This window comes from Lissotriton vulgaris, chromosome 4_1 (assembly GCF_964263255.1).
Source record: "Lissotriton vulgaris chromosome 4_1, aLisVul1.2, whole genome shotgun sequence".
In the NCBI taxonomy this organism is placed as follows: domain Eukaryota; kingdom Metazoa; phylum Chordata; class Amphibia; order Caudata; family Salamandridae; genus Lissotriton; species Lissotriton vulgaris.
This window is the reverse complement of record NC_141691.1, coordinates 1,676,118,845-1,676,140,589: the sequence shown is the minus strand read 5'-3', so window position 1 is coordinate 1,676,140,589 and position 21,745 is coordinate 1,676,118,845. Positions and strand designations below refer to the sequence as shown.

At 45.3% G+C, this 21,745-nt stretch overlaps 1 protein-coding gene across 1 annotated transcript in view; it reads right to left on the bottom strand.

Annotated features, from left to right (window-relative positions):
• Positions 1-21,745, bottom strand: part of LOC147724397 (endogenous retrovirus group 3 member 1 Env polyprotein-like) — a 135,914-nt gene that overhangs the window by 83,488 nt on the left and 30,681 nt on the right. The window contains exons 2-3 of the mRNA XM_086918034.1: positions 11,724-12,334; positions 4,142-4,233 (exon numbers count right to left, since the gene is read on the bottom strand). Of these exons, the coding sequence (XP_086774160.1) occupies positions 4,142-4,233; positions 11,724-12,334 (703 nt within the window). The remainder of the gene's footprint in view (positions 1-4,141; positions 4,234-11,723; positions 12,335-21,745) is intronic.

Below are 21,745 nucleotides of genomic sequence, written 5' to 3'. Positions count from 1 at the left end.
TTCACCCTGGGGGTGCCCAGGAGTGGACACCTCACAGGGAAAGCCAGGACGGGTTCCACAGCGGTATTCGTACAAGCGCCTTGAGACCCTTGCGGGTGAGTAGTGCGCTATACAAGTATCAATTTACAATTTACAATTACAATTTACAATTCCGTCCATCATCTTGTGTATTTTGCAGTTTCTAAGGTCAAGTGGAAGGCATTCCAGAGCTGGGGCCAAGACAAGTGAAAGAGCGACCCCTCATACAGACCAGCTGAAATCTGGGAACTGAGAACAATGAAAGACTGGAAGAGCACAGTTGTCGAACCGAAACATAGAGCGTGAATAGGCTTTGAATGTAAGAAGCAGCAAGGGCCCATTTGACGCAAAACATGTAACAGAGGGACTTACACTAAATGCACTTACTGATTTTAAGCCAATGGTGTTGATAGAGTAAAGGAGAAGCAGAGGCAGATCTCGGCAGATGAAAAGAAGATGGGCAGCAGCATTCTGAATGACCAGTAGCTGATGTAGAGAGGCTTTATCAATACCCAGGTAAAGGATGTTACCGTAGTCCAACCTGGATGTTACCATGTTTCTGAACATGTCATACCCCGAAAATCAGCACTAAGTACGAAAGGACATGGCCCCATAGTTTGTGAAAGATCTGAGCTTTGTACGTCAAGGCATAAGGAATTTTCTCATTCTCCAGCAGGTGCATAAGCTTGGGGAACCAAAGTTTGTATTTAGGAGTGATGGTTTCTCCTAAAGAGAAAGAATGGTGTGCTTGGCAGAGAGGCAGAGATGCCTTATTCTGTTGTCTAAATTGGAGAAGAGTAGAGAAAATCCAGCCAAGGATCTGTCAAGAAGGACAAATTTAGCCACAACTATTGCTATGGTTAGTCAATAGCATAATTTACTGGATTCAAATACAGTAACTCACTACTCTAACATAGCAACATCAGTATTTAGAGCTTTATAAGATCTAAAGCAAGCTAGCAGTGCAGGATCACGCAAGCTCAGTGCTCGTAATGTTTGTGAACATGTCATACCCCGCAAATGGGCAATAAGTATGAAAGGACATGGCCCCATACTTTGTGAAAGATCTAAGCTTTGTCCGCCAAGGCATAAGCAATTTTCTCATTTCCCAGCAGGTGCCAGAGCTTGTGGAACCAAAGTTCGTATTTAGGGGTGATGGTTTTCCCTAAAGAGAAAGAATGGTGTGCTTGGCAGAGATGCCTTATTCTGTTGCCTAAATTGGAGTAGAGTAGAGAGAAACCGGCCAAGGATCTGCCAAGAAGGGCAAATTCAGCTACGGCTATTGCTATGATGTTATGTTATGACTGGTCCCCAAAATCATCTGCCCCTGCTTTTCAACTGCCACAAGGAGGCAGGGTAGCAATGGGGAGCTATACTTGACAAGATTTTTCGACCCTATCACAAAAGTTTTTAAAAAAACAAGCATTTGCAATGCAATCAGTCTCACAATTGCAAAAGTTAGGGCTATTAGTGTTGTAAATGACACATTTGTTTACTTATGTTTCTTAGTTTACAAGCATTTAACAATGCAGCATATATGTGTGTTCTGATGACCTTTTTGCACAGATAAGCACTTTCCCCGACCACTTCTACAGACTAAGAAAAAAGCTTACATCAGCACAACCTTTAAGCAGAGAGTTCTATTTACTGACTTCATCTATGTCAGTTCTGGTGGCGAGTGTGCATTTCTATGTATATTAAATTGCATGCTGCTTAGCATAAAATGCATTCCTATGCACAGCACATTTAAAGTGGAATTCAGAAGCATGTAAGTGCTATAGAAACACTTAACTGCAGGTTGCAGTAGCAGGAATATTCACAGGATGATGGGTCGGTGCAAAGACTAAAACCTGGTTAACGTGTGCACTGCGTTCAAGTCCCCTTCTATCTCAATAGAGATGTACTGACTGGAGGACTTTGAATGGGGAGTTGCCGACAGTACCAGATAAGCAACTGCAGCACTCTCTAGAGGACACAGAAGGAGGAATTACCAATGGGAACAGACACACAGCTGCAGCATTATCTAGATGACTTAAAATGTGAGAATTATCCATGGGACCATAGCAGCAGCTAGCAGCACTCTCAAGAGGACTTAGGATAAGGAATTACCAATGGGACCAGAGTAGTGGCTAGTACAACTCTGCGGAAGACTTACAATGAGGAATTACAGATGGGACCAGAGTAGCAACTAGCGCAACTGTCTGGTAGACTTAGGATGAGGAATTACCAATAGGACCAGAGTAGCAGCTTGCTGCACTGTCTACAGGACCTAGAATGAAAAATTACCACTAGGACTAGAGTAGTAGCACTGTTTAGAGGACTTAGAATGAGGAATAACCAACGAAACCAAAGAAGCAGCTAGCAGCACTGTCTAGAGGATTACAAATGGGGAAGCTACTGACGGGACCAGGGAAGCAGCTGACAGCACTGTCTAGAGAACTAAGAATGAGGAATTACTACTGGGAGCAGATAGACAGATGCAGCAGTGCCTAGAGTACTTAGAATGGAGGTGTTACTGACAGGACAAGAGAAGCAGTTAGCAGCACTGTCTAGAGGACTAAGAATAAGGAATTACCATTGTGACCACAAACACAACTGCAGCACTGCTTAGAGGACTTAGAATGGGGGACCAGAGAAACAGCTAGAAGCATTGTCTAGAGGACTTAGAATGGGGAATTACCACTGGAACCACAGAATCAGTTAGCAGCACTGCTGTCTAGAGGACTAATAATGAAGAATTACAACTGTGACCAGAGACACAGCTGCGGCACTACCTAGAGGACTTAGAACGGGAGAGTTACTGACGGGACCAGATAAGCAGCTAGCAGCGCTGTCTAGAGGGCATAGAATGAGTAATTAGAGAAGCAGATGGCAGCACTGTTGGAAGACTTAGGATGAGGACTCAGAGAAGCAGCTAGCAGCACTGTGTGGAAGACTTAGAATGAGGAATTACTGACGGGACCAGAGTAACAGCTAGCAGCACTGTCTGGAAGACTTAGAATGAGGAACTACCGGCATCAGCAGAGTAGCAGCTTGCATCACTGTCTAGAGGACTTATAATGAGGAATTACCACTGGATTAGAGAAGCAGCTGCAGCTCTGTCTAGATGACTTAGATGAGGAATTACCAACTGGACCCGAGAAGCAGCTAGCAGCACTGTCTAGAGGACTTAGAATGAGGTATTACCAACAAGACCAGAGTCGCAGCTAGCAGCACTGCCTAGAGGATTAGAATGGGAGTGTTACCGATGGGACCAGAGAAGCAGCTAGCAGCATTGCCTAAAGGACTAAGTGGCATATGTAGGTAATTTTCATTTTGCGATTCTTAGGGAATCGCAATTAGAGAATCGCAAAACGAAATGTAGGTAGGATTAGCAAATTTTATTGCGAATCCCACGTATTCCTTATTTTTGAATCGCAAATTGCGATTCGCAAATAAGGAATACCTTCTCATTCATTCCTATGAGTTAGAAGAGTGGGAAAACATTCTCAATTTGTGATTCTCAATTAGAGAATCACAAATTGAGAATGCAATTTCAGGGTTGTAAGGTTGTCAATAGGACACCCTTTTACACCCCTGAAATTGACATGAAATTGACATGTGTGCACATGTGGCCCACATACATGCCATAAGGGCATTTATGTGACCCACATGGCACTTTGAAAAATGCCAAAAAGCGCATTTTTCAAAGCAATTGCAAAATACCACCAACCTGAAGTTGGTGGTATTTTGCAATTCCTTAAGCCAAATGTCGCACAACTTGGGTGCTTCCTACATTGCATTTAAGGAATTGCTATTCCTTAACCCCTTCGGTGCTCATGACGAGCTCAGCTCGTCATGAGGCACTGTGCTCGTGTGCTCATGACGAACTGAGCTTGTGATGACCACACCCAAGATCATTATTGCCCAGCACAGGAGAGGAATATCCTGCGCAGCCAAGGTGTTAAATGCAATAGCAAAATAAGGAATCACAAATTTTGTGATTCCTTATTTTGCATGTGGGTTTTGTGTGCTACATAGCACACTGCCCTAATTGCGATCGCAAATGCTGAAATTCTGCGAACTTCAGCATTTGCGAGCGCAATTAGGCTTCCTACATATGGCCCTTAGAATGAGTAATTACCAGAGTGACCGGAGGCACAGCTGCAACACTGCTTAGAGGACTTAGAATGGGGGAATTACTGATGAGATTGGAGAAAGAGCTAGCAGCACTGTCTAGAAGACAAAGATTGAGGAATTACCACTAGCAACAGAGGTGGAGCTGCAGCACTGTCTAGAGGACTTAAAATGTAGGAATTACTGATGAGACCAGAGAAGCAGCAGCAGCACTATCTAGAGGATTTAGAATGAGGCAGTACCAATGAGAACAGAGATTTTGTTCTAAATGTATATATTGCATTGGTTGCATGCTTGTTGTTGTATAATATAAATCTATTTATACACCAGTATTATGTCGGCACGGTTGCAAACACATATTTAAATTAGGCCTGGGGGGTCTACGCAGAGTTCAGCGAAGTGACCAAAAAACTCTGCAATGCCACGCAGAGTTCCGCAAGTAGCAGAGTGCTATAGATCAGCCATTCGCGCTAATTTCAGCCCTGGATGTTTGTCCATGCTACAAACACCAGCGCGAATGGCACCATGCGCATCAAAAGAGGGTGCTGCTTCTTTTTGCTGCACAATAAGATGTTCTATACTCAAAGGAAGACCAGGTTACAATAAGCACCCTCTTTGAAGTCCAAAGTCAAGGAACAAACATTCTTTTTATGTTTCCAAATACAAAGTTGATATTATAGTTCTTTTTCACCAGTTTCAACAGTCAGTTCATAAGTAATAGGGAAGCTTCAAAGCATGGATCCAAAACCGTATGTAGTTCTTTCAAGATCTTTATTTCAAACACATTAAAAAGTTTTTTCCAGCTTGGCTCTGCCGACACGTGTTTCGCCCTCTGGGGGCTTTTTCAAGGCAATCTAGATGTGGATGAACAGGTCTTATTTTCGAAAAGTTCTTGTTAATAGGGCGAAGCAGGTACGATGTGGCTATATTAAGAATCCTATTAGTTCAGATGCTGACAGTTAAGATGATACAGGTGTATGTTCCAGTTAGATTGTCAAAAGAGTCGCGTAAGTCACTTTGTGGAGATCAGTTCTTTATGTTCATGTAGTTAGGAGTCCCGTAGACCATGATAAGTCTTGTAAGTTCAGCTAGTACACACGACCTGCCCAGAGGAAATAGTCTCCGACAGAAGGTGCGGACGCTTTCTCTCACTGAGAAACGCTACCACCAACATTATTGTATTACAATAAGATGTTCTACTCGAGTTGCAGCTTCGTCAATGCGAACCTAAGGTTTCTCAACATGATTGGTAGCAGGCATCCGCGAACGCCTGCATTAAGAAATCTTGCTGGGAGTTGGCCTGGAGTAAGATTTTCCTAACACGTGCTCGCCAACTTAAAATTGGCAAACGCAAGCAAGGAAAAAACTCTTCTCCGTGGAACTCTGAGCACTGCGTGGAGCTCGTAGTGGGAAAAATCCGCAAGCTCCACAAGCGGAATTTTACTCCCATGCCTAATTTAAATTTAAACAATGTGTCCAAAGAGCCCTTTTGTGAAAAGTGGAGATACTATGGTAAAACTGGAAGGGTTGAGACAACGCCAGTGACACAGGCAGTTCTATTTTATGTGTAGCGTAGTGCTACAACCTTATTTTTTTTTTTTAAGTAAAGTAAAATAATTTAAAAACACAACACAAATGACATACCCTATGCTGACAGACTTCCAGCACTTCCATCCTTTGAGAAACAGGGAGGTAGTATTTACTCCTTTTGATAAAACAACCTCCGAAGAAGTTTAAACATGTAAAATGTGATGCCGTGGGTGGCTCCTGCGTTGAGTAAGGAAATACAAACCTTACATAAAGCACCCAGAGACAGGGATGAAGTGCTGAACAAAGCATGCAGGGGTGACGGGGGGAGCGGGGGGGGGAGGGGGACGGAGGACAGCAAATGAAGGGAAGCATGTGGGCAGAGGATACCAGGACGGGTTCCCTAAGCAAGCGCCGGGAAACCCTTTGTGGGTAGCTGTGCGCTATATAAGCTCAAATACATTTACATTTACAGTGGCACATGAATATCGGTTTTATGTGTAGCTTTGTGCTGCAGCCTTATTTTTATTATTTTTTTGAGTAATGTTAAATAATTATAAAAATGAAACACAAATAACGTGCCCTATACTGACAGCGTTCCAGGTAATATTTACTCCTTTTGATAAAACAAACTCTGAAGAGGTTTAAACATGTAAAATATGATGCCGTGTGTGGGGGGGAGGGGGGGTGGGGGGGAGTAGAGAAACAAAAACATTCCATGGAGTGATCAAGGCCAGTTCTCTCCGTGCCTAACCAAATACCAATAAAAGGTAAAATAAACAATTTGCGGTTTCCGTGCAGCTAAAGAGACGCGGAGGACGTGCTGCACAAAGCATGGATGGGCAAACAGGGGAGGGAGAATTGTGGACAGAAGGATGAGAGCAAATGAAGAGAAACGTGTTGGCAGTGGATGGATGTGAGAGAAAAGGAGCAAGCCTTTCGTTCCGAAAGCAGTTGCAGATGAAAAGATTGCATTGGTTGCACAATTGTTGGTCAAGCAGAAACAGAAAAAGAAGTGCCAAAATGTAACGAAATAGGCTGAGAAGCAATAATGCATGTAACAGGCCCAGTTGCCAGGGACATGAACCACCTACCAAAAGGTTAGACAAATGCAAAAATTAGCCAAACCTAACCGGACAAGTAGGCGAGGGGGAGGCAGCCAGGGGCCGGGACAAGAAAAGCCACCGATTATATGAACATTATGAACCCCCCCCCGCGTCTCCACTTTTTCTTTGACTGTACCCCTGTATACTGTACCTTGTATACAAAAACTCTTCTTTTCAATAAAAAATTACTGAAATAAAAAAAAGTAAAGAAAAGGAATTTAGATAAGCACATACAGGAACTAACGGGGAGCGAGGGGTGTGATTAATGTCCATAGATGAGATACAGCATGCCTCACTGCTAGGCTCGACCTAAAAAATGATGTGGTCTCCTATTACCCATCCCCACCATTGTCTGTGTCTTCCCTTCCTTTTATAACTGAACCTCTGCTTCTTGCTTTCCAGCACAGCTCTGAATGGCTTTCAAATAGCGCAGCGAGAGCAGCCTGGAGTTTCTTTCAGCCTGATTCATGAAGTAAAATTGCGCCCGCAATCGCTGCGAAAATGCAAATGCGGGCGCAATTTCCGTAATCGGCATTCAACATCAAAATAGCGAATTCGCAAACACAGAATTGCGAATTCGCTAATATATTTGCAGAATCCCGGCAGGTGAGCATTAGCGAATCGGAAAATGCGATAAACCACGGATTCTGCAAAAATAATAGCGAATTCGCTATATAATCGCAATCGGTATTCAAGAAAAATCGCTAATAGCGAACCCAAAAATCGCTATTTGCACCGCGCAAAATAAGGACAACTCAAAGCAGGTGGTAACCATAAAAGCCATGCAAAAAAAACTTTCAAAAAACCGTTATCCTATCACCAACAGGTTCTGGCCTGACCAATCACACATAAGGACCATCATCATCAGCAGCATTAGGAGTCCCACAATGCCAGGAATGTACATGGTGGTGAGGCGTCGAAGGCTAGAGCGATTAGCACGGAGGAGACGCAGGATCCAGGACAGGATATTCCGCCAGCGGGTCACCTTGCTGGGCCAAACCAGAGAGCAGATATATGCTAAATACAGGCTGAATGGGGAAATGATAATGCAGCTAATACAGGATCTTGACCCCCTGATGCAGCACCCAACAAGCCGTACCAATGCGGTGCCTACACATGTGCAGGTATTGTGTAGCCTGCACCTCCTGGCCTCCGGGAGTTTCCAGGGGATAGTAGCGGCTGCTGGGGGGATATCCCAGCCCACCATGTCACGCTGCCTCCACACTTTTGTTGACGCCATGCTCACCCAGCTACACCGTCACATCAAATTCCCCGCCAGCCAACAGGAATTGGACATGACCAAGCTACAATTCTACAATGTAGCCCATTTTCCACATGTGCTCGGATGCATAGACTGTACCCACGTCGCCATCTGCCCACCAGCTGCCATGGAGTATATGTTCCGCAATAGAAAGTCCTACCACTCCCTCAACCTCCAGATGGTCTGCAATGCTAAGACATACATCACTGACATTGTCGCACAGTACCCAGGGAGTACCCATGACTCCTTCATTTTCCGGCACAGCGGCCTCCACACACGACTGGTCAGGGGAGAGTTTGGGGAAGGACACCTACTTGGTAAGTACAATTAGTTGAAAATGTCACATTGCTAAGATGTAACAGCGCAGCACAGGCAATCACCATCTGCTCCTCTCATTCAGGTGACAGTGGCTACGCCCTCCGTGAATACCTCCTGACCCCATACCTCAACCCTGCTACACCCCAGCAACGGCGCTACAATATTGCACACATACGAACAAGGAATTGCATAGAAAGGACATTTGGCCTGCTCAAGAGCAGGTTCCACATACTGCACAAGACAGGTGGGGCCATGTATTACAGTCCTGAAATGTGCTGCCGCATTGTGGCTGTCTGCGCAATACTACATAACATTGCAACCAAGCGCCGGATACCTGTTGACATCTCTGGCAGTGAATCTGAGGGGGACAACCGGCCACCTGCACATACGCGCCATGCACATGGGGAGAACCCAGCAGAAGGGCACAGACGTCGCAACCACATCACAGTGAACAGTTTCTAGTACAACCTCTTCCATCACCCCACAAATCAACAATGCATGCAAAATGTAATGATGACACAACGCTAATGTGTGTAGCAAAATAAATGTATTTGTTCAATTCACAAAAAATAAATAAGGTTCCAGTACAAATAACTCCAACAAACAGTATTACAGCATACTGCTGTGTATTACAACATGGCAGGCTTAACGTCAGCCTGTGCCAATGATAGTCTGAAGTTCTCAGGTGCGCCTACTGCGCGTTGCGCCCAAGCGCCTCTGAGGGGCTTCTTCCTCCGGGGCTTCAGGACCTGGCGTGGGCCTGGTGCTGCGGCTGTGTGGTGGGATATGTGAGGCAGAGTGGGAGCTGACGCTGGACGCCCCCTCACTAGCATCATCACCCCCCACAGTGGATGGTATTGCTGGAGGGTGTAGTGCAATGACGGCCGTGGTGAGGTGCTCCAGCACCCTAGTCATGTCCTCACTGCACTGTACTAGTTGGTGCTGCTGGGTCAGGGAGCGCCGCGCCAACAGAGAAGTAGCATTTGCTGCTACATAACTTGCCCTGCTGTATGAGGCCAGCCGGCTCATAAGTTGGCGGTGGCGGCGGCGTGCTGCACTGCGCTGTGTCGACATGGCAACGGTGTTGGCCTCCATGGCTGCAGCCATGCGGGCCATTCCCTCACCCACACCTGCCATGGCTGCAGTCATGTTGTCTAATCGCTGCCCCACACCTGCCATGGCTGCCCTCATGCCATCCATGTGGCCTGCAACTGTGGCCACATTGCGCCCTATCATATGGAGCTGCAGCTGAATAGCTCCTTGCTGTTGTGCCTGGCGCTGGTGTATCCGCAACATGCGTCTTTCAACGCTGAGCCGCGCCAGTCCCTGTTCATTGGCCCGCCTGCTTGCTGGAGTGGAGTGCTGGCGTGACCTGCCACGCCTGCCCTGCTGGCCTGAGTCTGTGGCTGGCCGCTGTGTGGCAACTGGCGCGGCCCCGGATGTTGTGGCGACAGCTGCTGGGGGTGTGACCGCAGGTGTAGCTGGTGCGCCAGATGCAGGGGGTGTGACTGCTGGTGTTGCTGGTGCGGGGAATGAGATTTTGATACCTTTTCTGATTACTTAGATACCTATCTCATTCTTCCTTTTGGATCGATTATTTTCTGTCATTGAGTAAAAGGCAACCCCACATAGGTTAAATCAAACCCCATAGACTGACGCAACTCTGAAGAACCACTTACGACTGATAAAGTTTAAAAGTTTTAATATAAAATCAGAATAAATTGCATATATAATCCTCTCAGAATAAGATTCAACAAGTATACAGGAACTAAAAGGAACATAAATTCCCTAAATAATCTAAGTCTACAAAAGAATACAATTAAGATCAATTCCAGAATCAACAGATTAAAAAGCATAGACACAAAGTGGATCCGTTGCGTCATCTATAAAAGAAAACAACAAGTTAAATCTGTCCCTACTCTATACTAGGTGACATCCCTACTTCGCAAGTTCCTTACCTAAAAAAGGTGTCAGCAGTTTGACTTCCAAAGAAGTTCAAACTCTCTTAGCCTCTAATGGTAACTTATCGAGAAACAGTACCCTCTCTGCCTACCCATCCGCTCTCTAAGGGTCCTCGGCCTACTGCTCCCTTGCGCTCTGCTCTTTCTCTCTGACTCCTCAGGCCATCTGCGCTCTGATCTTCTGTTCTGCGCTAACTTCTCCCCGGGGTGCTGTCCCTAAATACACAATCACAGTATGGGTGGAACGCCCCTTGACGCCCACCACGTATACATTTACACATGCTCTCATTCTTGGGTTTTTCCATAGCTTCATCTCTTCGCGTCGTCTGTTAAGTTGACCTTGCTTCTTAGGCCATCTTCGTCATCTTGCTGGTGACTTCATTGACATTCCAGTTGACACTTTCAGAGCAAAGTCTATCACCTCATCAGAGTTCCATTCATTACCGTTGTGATCATAACCTCGTTTGGTCCTGTGAACGGTCATTCCTAAACAAGACCCCAAATTCCAAGCGTCTCTTATCTCACTTAGGCCATAAACTTCGTCCAGCATTGTCACCTTAAATCTAGCAAGACCTTTGACTCTTGTCTCGCACGTACAGATCAAGGCTATCCCCTCTTCCTGTGAGACCACTAAATTATATGCAGTGGACTACTCTCTTGCGAACGCTTGGTCCGTTAGGTTAAAATCACACATGACCACACTTTCTAAAACTCCTTCGTCTACACAGTATAACCTTTAACACACATTTATATATATATCGAATTAGCGAATCAGTGATTATACTTGAATCCATGTTACATAAAATACAACGTTTACATTCTCGTTTCTACACAGTGCTATATAATCTACACATTTCTTCGCTTTATAATTCATCTTCTTTCTCCGTCTAATGATTACATACGTATATTCAGTTTAGCACGTTTAAGCATTTTCACATTTCTATATTAGACCACTATATATATACGGTCTTTCTAATGTATTTCTAAAGTGAATACAGATACAATTCCTATTACTTAGGTTACATCGGCTAACTTATACACTACAAGTGCTCCTTCATGTTATAACTTCTACGTTTATGCGATATGCTTGTAAATATGGTACAGATATACTTTTCATTCAAATTGCGCTCTCTCAGTTCCCCCCTTTGATGACCTCTGGGGTCATCACTAATTTCAATTTGAATGACACTCTACACAGAACTAGTTACAAGGTTCCCTCTTTTATCGTTTCGAGAGCTCTTAAACTTTTATACTGTTGATCTTGTAAAGCAGCTAATCTCCTTTCCTGCTCTCTCATGGATCTTTGTAACCGGTTCGACCTATACCATTTGTACAATTTCACTAAACCTAACAATGTGATTATGCAAATCAATATTATTAAAACAGGGTTCAATATGTACCAAATAACGCTTTTACCAAGATTGGCAAACCAATTTCCAACTTTTCCCACTCCATGTCCTACTTTTTCCCAAACATTTACTTTTGTTAAATCTTCGATTTCTTTATGTATCTTTGTAATGTTCCGTATGACTTTCTCAAGTGGTTTTGAATTATCTGGAATGTAAGTACAACATTCTTGGACCTTCAAAGCCTTGCAAACTCCGCCCTCTTTTGCTAGCAGAACATCTAAAGCAAGACGGTTCTGAAGAACCATTGCCCTAATCGACTGCATCTCTCCTTCTACTAGCATTAATGACCTTGCAGTACTTGCAGACAATCTATCTACAACTGTAGCTAGTCTCCTGATCTTAACATCGTTAAGTATCAAACCTAAAAGAGGAAACATTGCTCCAAATATGTCTCCAACTACCTCAGCATCTCCTACTTCCCTTTTCGCTCTTCTCGAAGTCTTTCCTTCTATGATCTCTAAATCCTTTGCATGATATATTTTGGGGAAGACAATTGCCAAGTAACACGAACCATACCAATTGTCAGGCAGTTTTACATAGGCATTTCTTCCACATACAAAATATACATTAGGAATCGCTTGCATCCCTTTCATAAAATCTTTCGTATAGTACTCTAACCTAAAAGAATGTTCGCAATTAACTTCACCTACAAATACACTCTCATAATATGTCTTGCTTCGAGTTAAACATAACTTTCCTTTCTGCGTTCTATCCAAAGCTATTGGACCATTGCTACCCTTCTTCTTGTGTGCTTTTTCTTCTTCGGTCCAATCTGTTTTCCACTGTCCTGACATTTTTAGAATCTTCTGCCTTCTGTACCGGTCATCTACTTGTCCTATGAACTTTTTCTCTACCTCTGACACCTTGCAAGTCAGATTATTTCTGCGTGCATATGAAGTATCTAATGTATCCCAAGGAAGAAAGAATTTGGCTAATCTATCTTCCTTTTTGTGATAGTCCCACTTATTCATTTGTTTATAATTCGGGACTTCAGGCAGTACCGAATCATAATTTGAAAAGTAGTACTCGAACCCTTCTCTACCATAAAATATACTGAGCAATAAACTACATGTTATCCCATATGTCAGTGGGAGATGATGATATCTGATGCCTTCATCTACGGAAGCCGGCAATTGCATACACACATAACAATCCTTGGCCTCCATGGCATCAATATACTCATATAATAGCTTGGCATATGCGTTTGATCTAAAATTTCCCTGCGACTCGTCTACGTGTAACCTACGAGCCTCATCTGCCAGTGACGCCTTTTCACGGATGACATTGCTCTCCTCCTTCTTCCCAACAAGAGCAGGTTTCAAAGTCGTTACAGGCTTCACATCTGTTGCCTCCCTTACGCTTGTATGTCCTACTATGTATGATATGGTAACTACTGTAATAATGAGAAAAATTACTACTGCTATTAGTGTACCTACTATGCATTTGGCTTTTCGGTTTGGGTTGCCATTTTCCATGTTATCAAAACAGCGTAGCTCTTTCTTTTTCGAAGAAAAGTTTTCTTTTCAAGTCTTTGTCTTGCTTTATTTGCCTTCTCAGTCTGTGAAGCGCTCTTAATCAACAAAAAGTCTCTTTTCACAACAATGTCTTTTTCTCTTCAGCAATAGACAACCCTAACCCTTCTCCGTCCTCTACATGCAATCCCTAATTGTATTCTTCTTTCCACTCGGCGCTAGGTTATCTTCTTCTTTATAGCTTAAACACAAAAGTCTTTATGCATCTACAATGATTCTCATACCTGCAGCTCTAATAACATGTTCCAATAATTCTAAATGAATGACTTTTTCTTCTTGTGCTGGTATTTGATGACCAAAAGTCGGAAACTCTAATCGATTCAGTACTAGGTCTTTGATCCGACTTAGGTAAAGGGGAATGGGAAGTGTGAAAGTCAGTAACCCCTCAGTCTCGATTCCAGGCGTCAACATCCATATCTCCACCGCCACAAATGGATCGAGATTGATCACTTACTTCTCTCACTCTCCCAGATCTCTGTCCCCAAGACATCTGCTAGATAAGTCCACTCTGGGGTGGCGTACCTTTTGCAGGGCACACGTACCCTTCTTGATCTTCTCGGACTCTCAGAGCCTGAATCCGTAGCTTCTTCGTCTGGCTCTGAATCTTCGGAGATCGGGACAAGGGTGCTCTCTGGATTTGCTCTCAAGGTTGACCTTCTCCGTCTTTCCGGCCAACTAGCTTCTCCATTCCTTGTCCTCCTGCTCCTTGTTCTTGGACTCGTCTCTTGATCACTTGCAGCTTGTTCGGTATCTGACTCGAACTCCCAGCTACTTTCCTCTTCTGAGGGGACTTCGGTCTCACTGGTGTCCTGACCGTCGTCAGCTTGTTCCGACACAGGCTCAGCCTCTTCGATCACCTCTACAGCTTGACTTTCCCTCTCTGTGGCTTCTCCGCTTTCCGCTGGATTCTCATCCGAGAGAGGAGCTGTTTCTTCCAGAGGTGCTGGAACTCTTCGGGTGTGTGAGGCGTGTATCCAGTTGGGCAAGCCTCCACACTTTACTGCAGTGTTCGTAACTAGTATGACTTGGAACGGTCCTCGCCAGCGCGCGTCTAGACAGTTCTTCCTGACATGCTTCTTCACCAGGACCCAGTCCCCCGGACACAGGTCATGGCACAAGTCTTGTGCTGATGGAACCTCTGCAGCCTGGACCTGGAGGGACACAGAATGAATGGCATCAGATAGTCCCTTGCAGTAGTCCAAGATCAAATCGTCTGTGATGTTCAACAATGCTGCAGTCGGAACCGATGGCAATCTCATAGCTCTTCCCATTAGCACCTCGTGTGGAGAGAGACCTGTTCTTCTATCTGGTGTGCTACGTATGCTCATAAGAACCAATGGAAGTGCATCAGGCCAACTCAGAGATGTCGATGAACAAACTTTGGCAAGTCTGGATTTAATTGTGCTGTTGATTTGCTCTACAATCCCCGAAGCTTCTGGTCGATAACTACAGTGGAGCTTCTGGTCAATACTCAAGGCTGAACATAGCATCTTCACTATTTCGCTGTTGAAATGAGCTCCTCTGTCCGATTCCAAAGAGGATGGCACCCCAAACCTCGGTATCAACTCTCTAAGCAACAGTTTTGCTACTGTAAGTGTATCGCACCTACGTGTCGGGTAAGCTTCAACCCATCTGGAAAATATACAGACAATCACTAAGACGTATCTGAGTCGATTGCACTTGGGCATTTCAATAAAATCCAGCTGCATTCTATTGAAAGGCCCCCCAGACCTCCCTATGTGACTCAATGTGACTGGTGTTCTTTTCCCTACGTTTAGTTGCTGACAGATAGCACAACGCTGACATACTGCTTCTGCCGCTACTCTAAACTTCGAATTGTACCACGTTTGTCTGAATACTCTCACCATAGCATCTCTACCTATATGTGCTGGTCCATGCAATCTCCTTGCCATTGGACTAACAAGTTCGTTTGGTAAAACTGCTCTCCCATCTGCAGAAATCCAAAAATTCATTTCACTTTTGGTACATCCAGCTGTCTCCCATGCATTTTTCTCATCATCTGGTGCATTTTCCTGAACACACTTCAGTTCGTCCCACGTAGCTACAGTGTCTAATAACATAGTCAACTCAGTTCTTTCTTGTATTCCCCCTACTTCTACATTGGTGTGAGAATACCCCTGTTCTGCACAATAACGTGCAACTTCGTCTGCGTATCGGTTTCCTTGCGACACAAAGTCGGTATTCTTTGTGTGCGCGGCGCATTTGACAACCGCTATGGCTGTCGGACCTTGTAATGCTTCTAACAATAATCTCACAAATTCTCCATTCCTAATAGGGGAACCCGAGGAGGTCATGTAACCTCTTTGAGACCATAACTGCCCATAGTCGTGAACTACCCCGAAACCATACTGGCTATCGGTGTATATGGTGACTCGAATTTTATTACCTGCCAAACAGGCACGGGTCAAAGCAATGATTTCAGCTACCTGAGCGGAGTGTACTCCTTCCAGGCAGGCGGCTTCCACAACTCTGGTAATTGTACAAACTGCATATGCTGCTCTCAGCTGACCGATATCGTCTCTTATGCATGAACCATCAACAAAGAATATTTCATTGGGGTCAGTCAATGGCTCATCCACGATATCTGGTCTCGGTTTGGTGCATAGTTCAGTCACATCAAGGCAGTCATGATCTGTACAGATTTCATCATCAATGTCATTTGGAAGTGGCATCAAAGTAGCAGGATTCAAGACAGAGCATCTCTTTAGGGTCACATTCTCAGCAGCCAATATGACTTGTTTGTAGCGTGTGAGCCTACTATTCGTCAGATGCGGAGTTTTAGTCCTGGTCATTAACAATTCCACAGAATGCGGTACGTACACCACTAACTGATGTCCCATTACCACATTTTCACATCTTTCAATGCTGACACCCGTTGCAGCAACGGATTTGAGACATCCGGGCAACGCTGCGGCTACTGGATCTAATGTAGCCGAAAAATACGCAACTGGCCTACGCGCATTTCCGTGTATCTGGGCCAAAACTGCTAAAGCACAACCTTCTCTTTCGCAGCAGTAAAGCAAGAATGGTTTTTCGTAATCAGGCATTCCCAAAGCCGGGGCACGACACAAGTCCTCCCTCAGCTGCAAAAATGCCATCAAACAATCTTTGTCCCATGGTACCGGATCACTCACCCCCTTGTGCGTCAGTTTTTGTAAAGGTTTTGCCTTCAGTGAAAAGTTGGCTATCCACTGCCGACAATAACCAACCATGCCTAGAAACATCCTGACTTCTCTTTGTGTTTTAGGCGCGTTCATTTTCATGATTGCCTCTATTCTGTCTGGAGACACCTTCCGTTTTCCCTTTTCAATCCTATGGCCCAAGTATTGCACTTCGGTCAGACAATACTGCAATTTACTTGGAGACACCTTGTGTCCGTTCTCGGCCAAGTGATTTAGTAAGGTGATGGTGTCTACTTTGCAAGCTTCCTCAGTTTCTGACGCCACTAGAAGGTCGTCTATGTACTGGACCAGAACCGAGTTCTTGGGCAGTACTAGACTTTCAAGATTTTTCTTCAGCAGCTGGTTAAAAATCGATGGGCTCTCTGTATACCCCTGGGGAATACGACACCATGTTAAAACGCGATTTTCCAGCTTAAAAGCAAACAAATACTGGCTCTCCTCGTCTAAAGGAATCGAAAAGAAAGCCTGGCACAAGTCTATCACTGTGAACCATTCAGCTTGGAACGGTATCTGAAACAATATTACTGATGGATTCGGTACCACTGGACAACATGAAACAACGATATTATTAATCTTTCGAAGGTCCTGCACTATTCTGTATTTTCCACTAGGCTTCTGCAAACCCATAATCGGGGAGTTACATGGACTTCCCACGATCTCCTTCAGTATTCCCTGTTTAATCATGGATTCGATCACAGGCTTTATTCCTGCAATTGTCTCCGGTGTCAACTTATATTGTGGTGTTCTTGGATACTCAGCATTGGGTTTTACCATGATCTTTACCGGTTCTACCCCTTTAATCAGACCTATTTCCTCTCCAATAAAATCCCACACCTCAGCTGACACTGTCTCCTTCAAGTCCTGTGGAAGCTCCTCAACGGTTAGGGTAGGATATAATTCCACGCATTCCTGCAAGTTTACAACCTTAAAATCGGCATCATCATCGTTAGTCTGCACTTCTACTCCTTCAGGTGTGCAATATATTGTGCAATTTAGTTTACACAACAGATCTCTTCCTAGTAGACACACAGGGCTAGAATCACAAATCACAAACTGATGTTCATCACTGTAGTTCCCTATCTTCACTGACACTGGTTCAGTCAGAGGATTCGTCATTCTCCTGTTTGCGACTCCTACCACCTGAATCGTCTCTCCCGACATTGGCAAACCTGGGACTACCGCCGATCTCAAAGTGGATCGAGTGGCCCCCGTATCTACCAAAAAGGTCGTAGGACATCCAGCCACCTCAGCCTCTACGTATGGTCCTCTCTGGTCTACTTCCAGGGCTGCTCCTAGAGTGCAGTCTTCTTCCCTATTCACTCGTTGCCCTGTAAGAGGATCAACGTAGTAGCATTCTTCTCCTCCTACGAACAGTGGCAGTTGTCTATAGGTTTTTCCTCCATTTGCAATGCGAGGCGGTTGAGGGAACGGGGCTCGAGGAGTCTGAGTCCCCCCTTTGATAAACTTTCCCTTTGGGACTGCTGTTCCCTTTACCATGCTGGTTTGAACCTCATCCTCCTCCTGTTCTAATTCCCCCGTCTCGACATTATAGGGACACTCGCGTCTCCAATGTCCCACCTCGTTACACTGATGGCACCTCGTTGTCTTTTTCAGTGTCGCGATATCTACCCTCGGTCTTGGTCTTTCTTCCTCATCTCTGCTCTGATTAATCTGTTTCTTTCCTAGGGTTCCTGTTCCCTGTTGTCGCTGTCCACCCTTTCCAGCTGACTGCATCTGCACCAACATCAGCTTTTCCTTAAGTTTCTTTGCTTTTGAATCTATTTCATCGCTACAGTACCTCGCATACCTCAGAATCTCATCTAAAGGTTTGTTTTGCCAACAGATCAAATGCTGTTCTATCATCAAGCTTATGTCTGGTCGCAGTCCCAGGACAAACTTTGACACAAACTGTCCTATGTCTTTGGGATCCATCACATCCAACCCACTGTACTGTTTGAATGCTTTCAGCAATCTCTCATAGAACTCGTGAACGGTCTCTTTAGGCTCCTGAGTTGTTCGATCTATCTTAACCCAGTCTATGTCCTGCAACGGTACCTTCTCTTTTAGCCATGCAATTACCCTCTCGTATTTTTCCATGACTCTCTCTGATGGACCATTCGTCCGGGCATCCCTCGTGGGTTCACAAATGGGCCATTCGACACTAAGTTTGCATGCCGTCCACAAATCTCCGGGTACTACGATATCGAACAGAGTGTTCAAATCGATCCACAGTACCTTAGAGATCTTCACAAACCTCTCTACCTGTTTATACCACTCGACGGGATTCTCCCTGAGCTTTGGAAAGGAATTGGTAAATGCCGCTAAATCCCCCCTACTCCAGGGCACATGCACGTAGCTTCCGTTCGCGATTTCTCGCAAAGGGAAAGCTTCCATTCGCATTATTTCTCCATCCGGGGTCCTCGTAAGTGTACTCCTTCTGACGGATCCCCTCTTGGACCATCTTTCCTCCCATTTATCCAAATCCCTCCACATTCTGATACTCAGGATCAGTTCCTTTATGTGTACTTTCAGCCCAATCGTCCTACGCTCATCTAGATCCTGATCCGTGCAGTTTAGCCTATGGTTACCCTGTAAAGCTTTAGTTCGGGATAAGTCTATCATGTACCTGTCTGCCAACTAAGATAATTTTTCATGAACTGCCCTCGCTTTCCGAGTAACGTCCTTAGATATAAACAGTATTTCATCCTGATCATACAGCTCTATCCTTTCCATTGGCAATGTGCCGTCTATTATTTCATCCAAATCTGATTTTAAACTCATTACGTCGAGCCGTTTTGCTTTTATCTCAGCTCTCAGTACCTCACTCCTAGGTGGTTCGTATACATCCCTCTCACCCCCACTACGAGCCCTATGTCTCGGTGCAGGTGAGTTATGAGGCGTCCTTCTTGCTTCTCTTTGCTCCCACCTCTCTAAATCCCAAGCTCTCCCATCCTCCCTTGGGGTATGGTGGAACAATGTTCTCTCCCCCATTACTGCGTTCTGTCTTTTCGGCTCGGTCTCTCTAGATGCAAGATAGGATCCTCCGTTCTGCTCTATATCACTGCAACTCCCTTGCTGTCTGGTGTCACTCAATAAACGGTAAGGTCCTTCACGGTCCTCCATGTTCCCGCGATCCCGTCCGTGATCACTGGATGTATGGCGAGACCTTTCGCGACTCCCTATATTCTCGTGACTCCAATGTCGCGCATTTTCTCCCGGGGCATGGTGAGTGCACCTGAAGCTATCTCGGTACTCCTGCGTCTTTCGTTCTCCCTCACTAAGAATGAGACGAGGCACTCCCCCACACCCTGCACTCTTGTCCTCACACATTTGTCTAGTGCCACCGATGGTATGGCAAGTATCTCCCTTGCTTCCTTGACTCCCTCCCTCCCACTCCGGGCTGCTTTCGCCAGCTCCGCAGTGAGAGAGGATCCTGTTATCCTGATCTCTCCATTCTGCTTCTGTTTCTAATCTTTTATTCTGAGTCTCTTCGGCAGCATCCCATTCTTTCAAATACTCCCTTAATTCCTTAAAGGTTTTCGGTTTCGGTCCCCTCAGATCCATCTGTCCTCTCTGACCCCCTTGTTCTATCCAGGGACCCGTTGCTGAATCCAATGGGGTACTCTGACTCTTTGGTCCTAGCAACTGCCTTTGGGAATTGATCGTATTATTCCTACTCTCCATCTCTGCCCTTTCCCTGTCCCATCGTGCCTGTTCCTCCTGCTGGACTCCCTCCGGGTTGTAGATTGACACTATAGGACCTATGGTAACAGGTACTTGTAGAGCATCCGGCAATTGATACGACCTTGCATGCTGCGTTTCTGGCACCTTCTGGACCACGAATCTTCCTACTACTCTCTGTACGGGACTAGATTGAGGTACTTCCTCACCTTTCTTGGGATCCCACTCCGATGTGGGGAGCGGTTTATATTCCCCCCACCTAGCCCCATCCCCTTGCTGTAGTTCGGGACTTTCGGCTTCTCTGTTGTACGGAGGTGGTCTATCTAATAATAGCCTCTCTATCAGATCCTCATCCGGCTCGCTATCCTCATCTTCTTCTAGAGGTTTCTTTTCTCCCGTAACCTCTAGCATTGGGTACAATTTGTCTGCTTCTATTTTTTGCACCCTCCACTTTTTAGCTTCATCATCCCATTTAGCATCCTGCACTGCTTTTACCGATCGTCTCACTCTTTCTTGGCGCCTATTCAAGCTCTTTTCGTGTGCCGTTCTAAACCATGCACTAAGGGCTTCGAACTGTGTTGGCCTCGGTAGAGGTCTCGTTGCTAGCATTACCGCTTTCAGTTGGTTCAATACTTCTAACCTAAACGTCCCGTATCTCGGAAACGTCAGTTCCTCATTTCCTTCTGTTAGCTTACTCCACTCGGAGATCCATAGTATTGAGTGTAACCCTACATTCACCGCCATATAATAAGCTGGTGTGCCTTCTGGTGGAGCTTCTTCCCCTGCATACAAGCTTCCTCTATCTTTCTTAAAGATCGCCCTTAAACGTTTAAAACACTTCATTCTCAAAATCTACGATTTTCCTTTAATTCTCTTCCTTATTTACTTCTTGCTGACAACCACCAATCCCTGCGCGGCTCTCGCTGACCAGCCTATCCCAGCGCGACTCTACGCTGACCAGCCAATCTCAGCGCGGCTCTACGCTGACGTCACTCGTTCCCTCTGCAGCAGTTCCCCTCCTTTCTCAACTCGTCTCACGATCTTGCATGCGTTTTCATTCATACGCCGAAAAATGACTACTTCCGTCCAAGCGATCACTTTTCTTGACTGTACGTCCACAGTCTAACTGTAATTGTCACCTCAACGGACGAGACGTCTTTCCTCTCACGTTCAGACGCTCGCCTTAACTGATAGGTTACTTACACACAGTAAACGTCCGACCAGCGTCCGTTACTCATACACTCACTCTGTCACTCCCCCTATCATCGGTCCTAAGGGCGATCAATGGTACCTCATGACCCCCTTTACAATGGTAGACAATTACTCTGGGTGTTCGATACACCCGAACCACTTAAGCCCTTCTCTAGACTTAAGATTTTATCCGGTTGCGCGCGCTCACAACCTTCCCTCAATCACACTACAGGCATTCAACTCCGCTTGACATTACAACACAGGTACAACACAAAACACCGCAATCTGGCAACGCATGACCCTTATACTCACTCTCGACCGACTCTGCTGCCTTTCTCTCGCACCGTCAGCACCTTCTTCGGCAGGGATTCTTCTTCTGGTCGTCGATGACTAGGGACCTTGGGGTAATCTAGACCTGACCT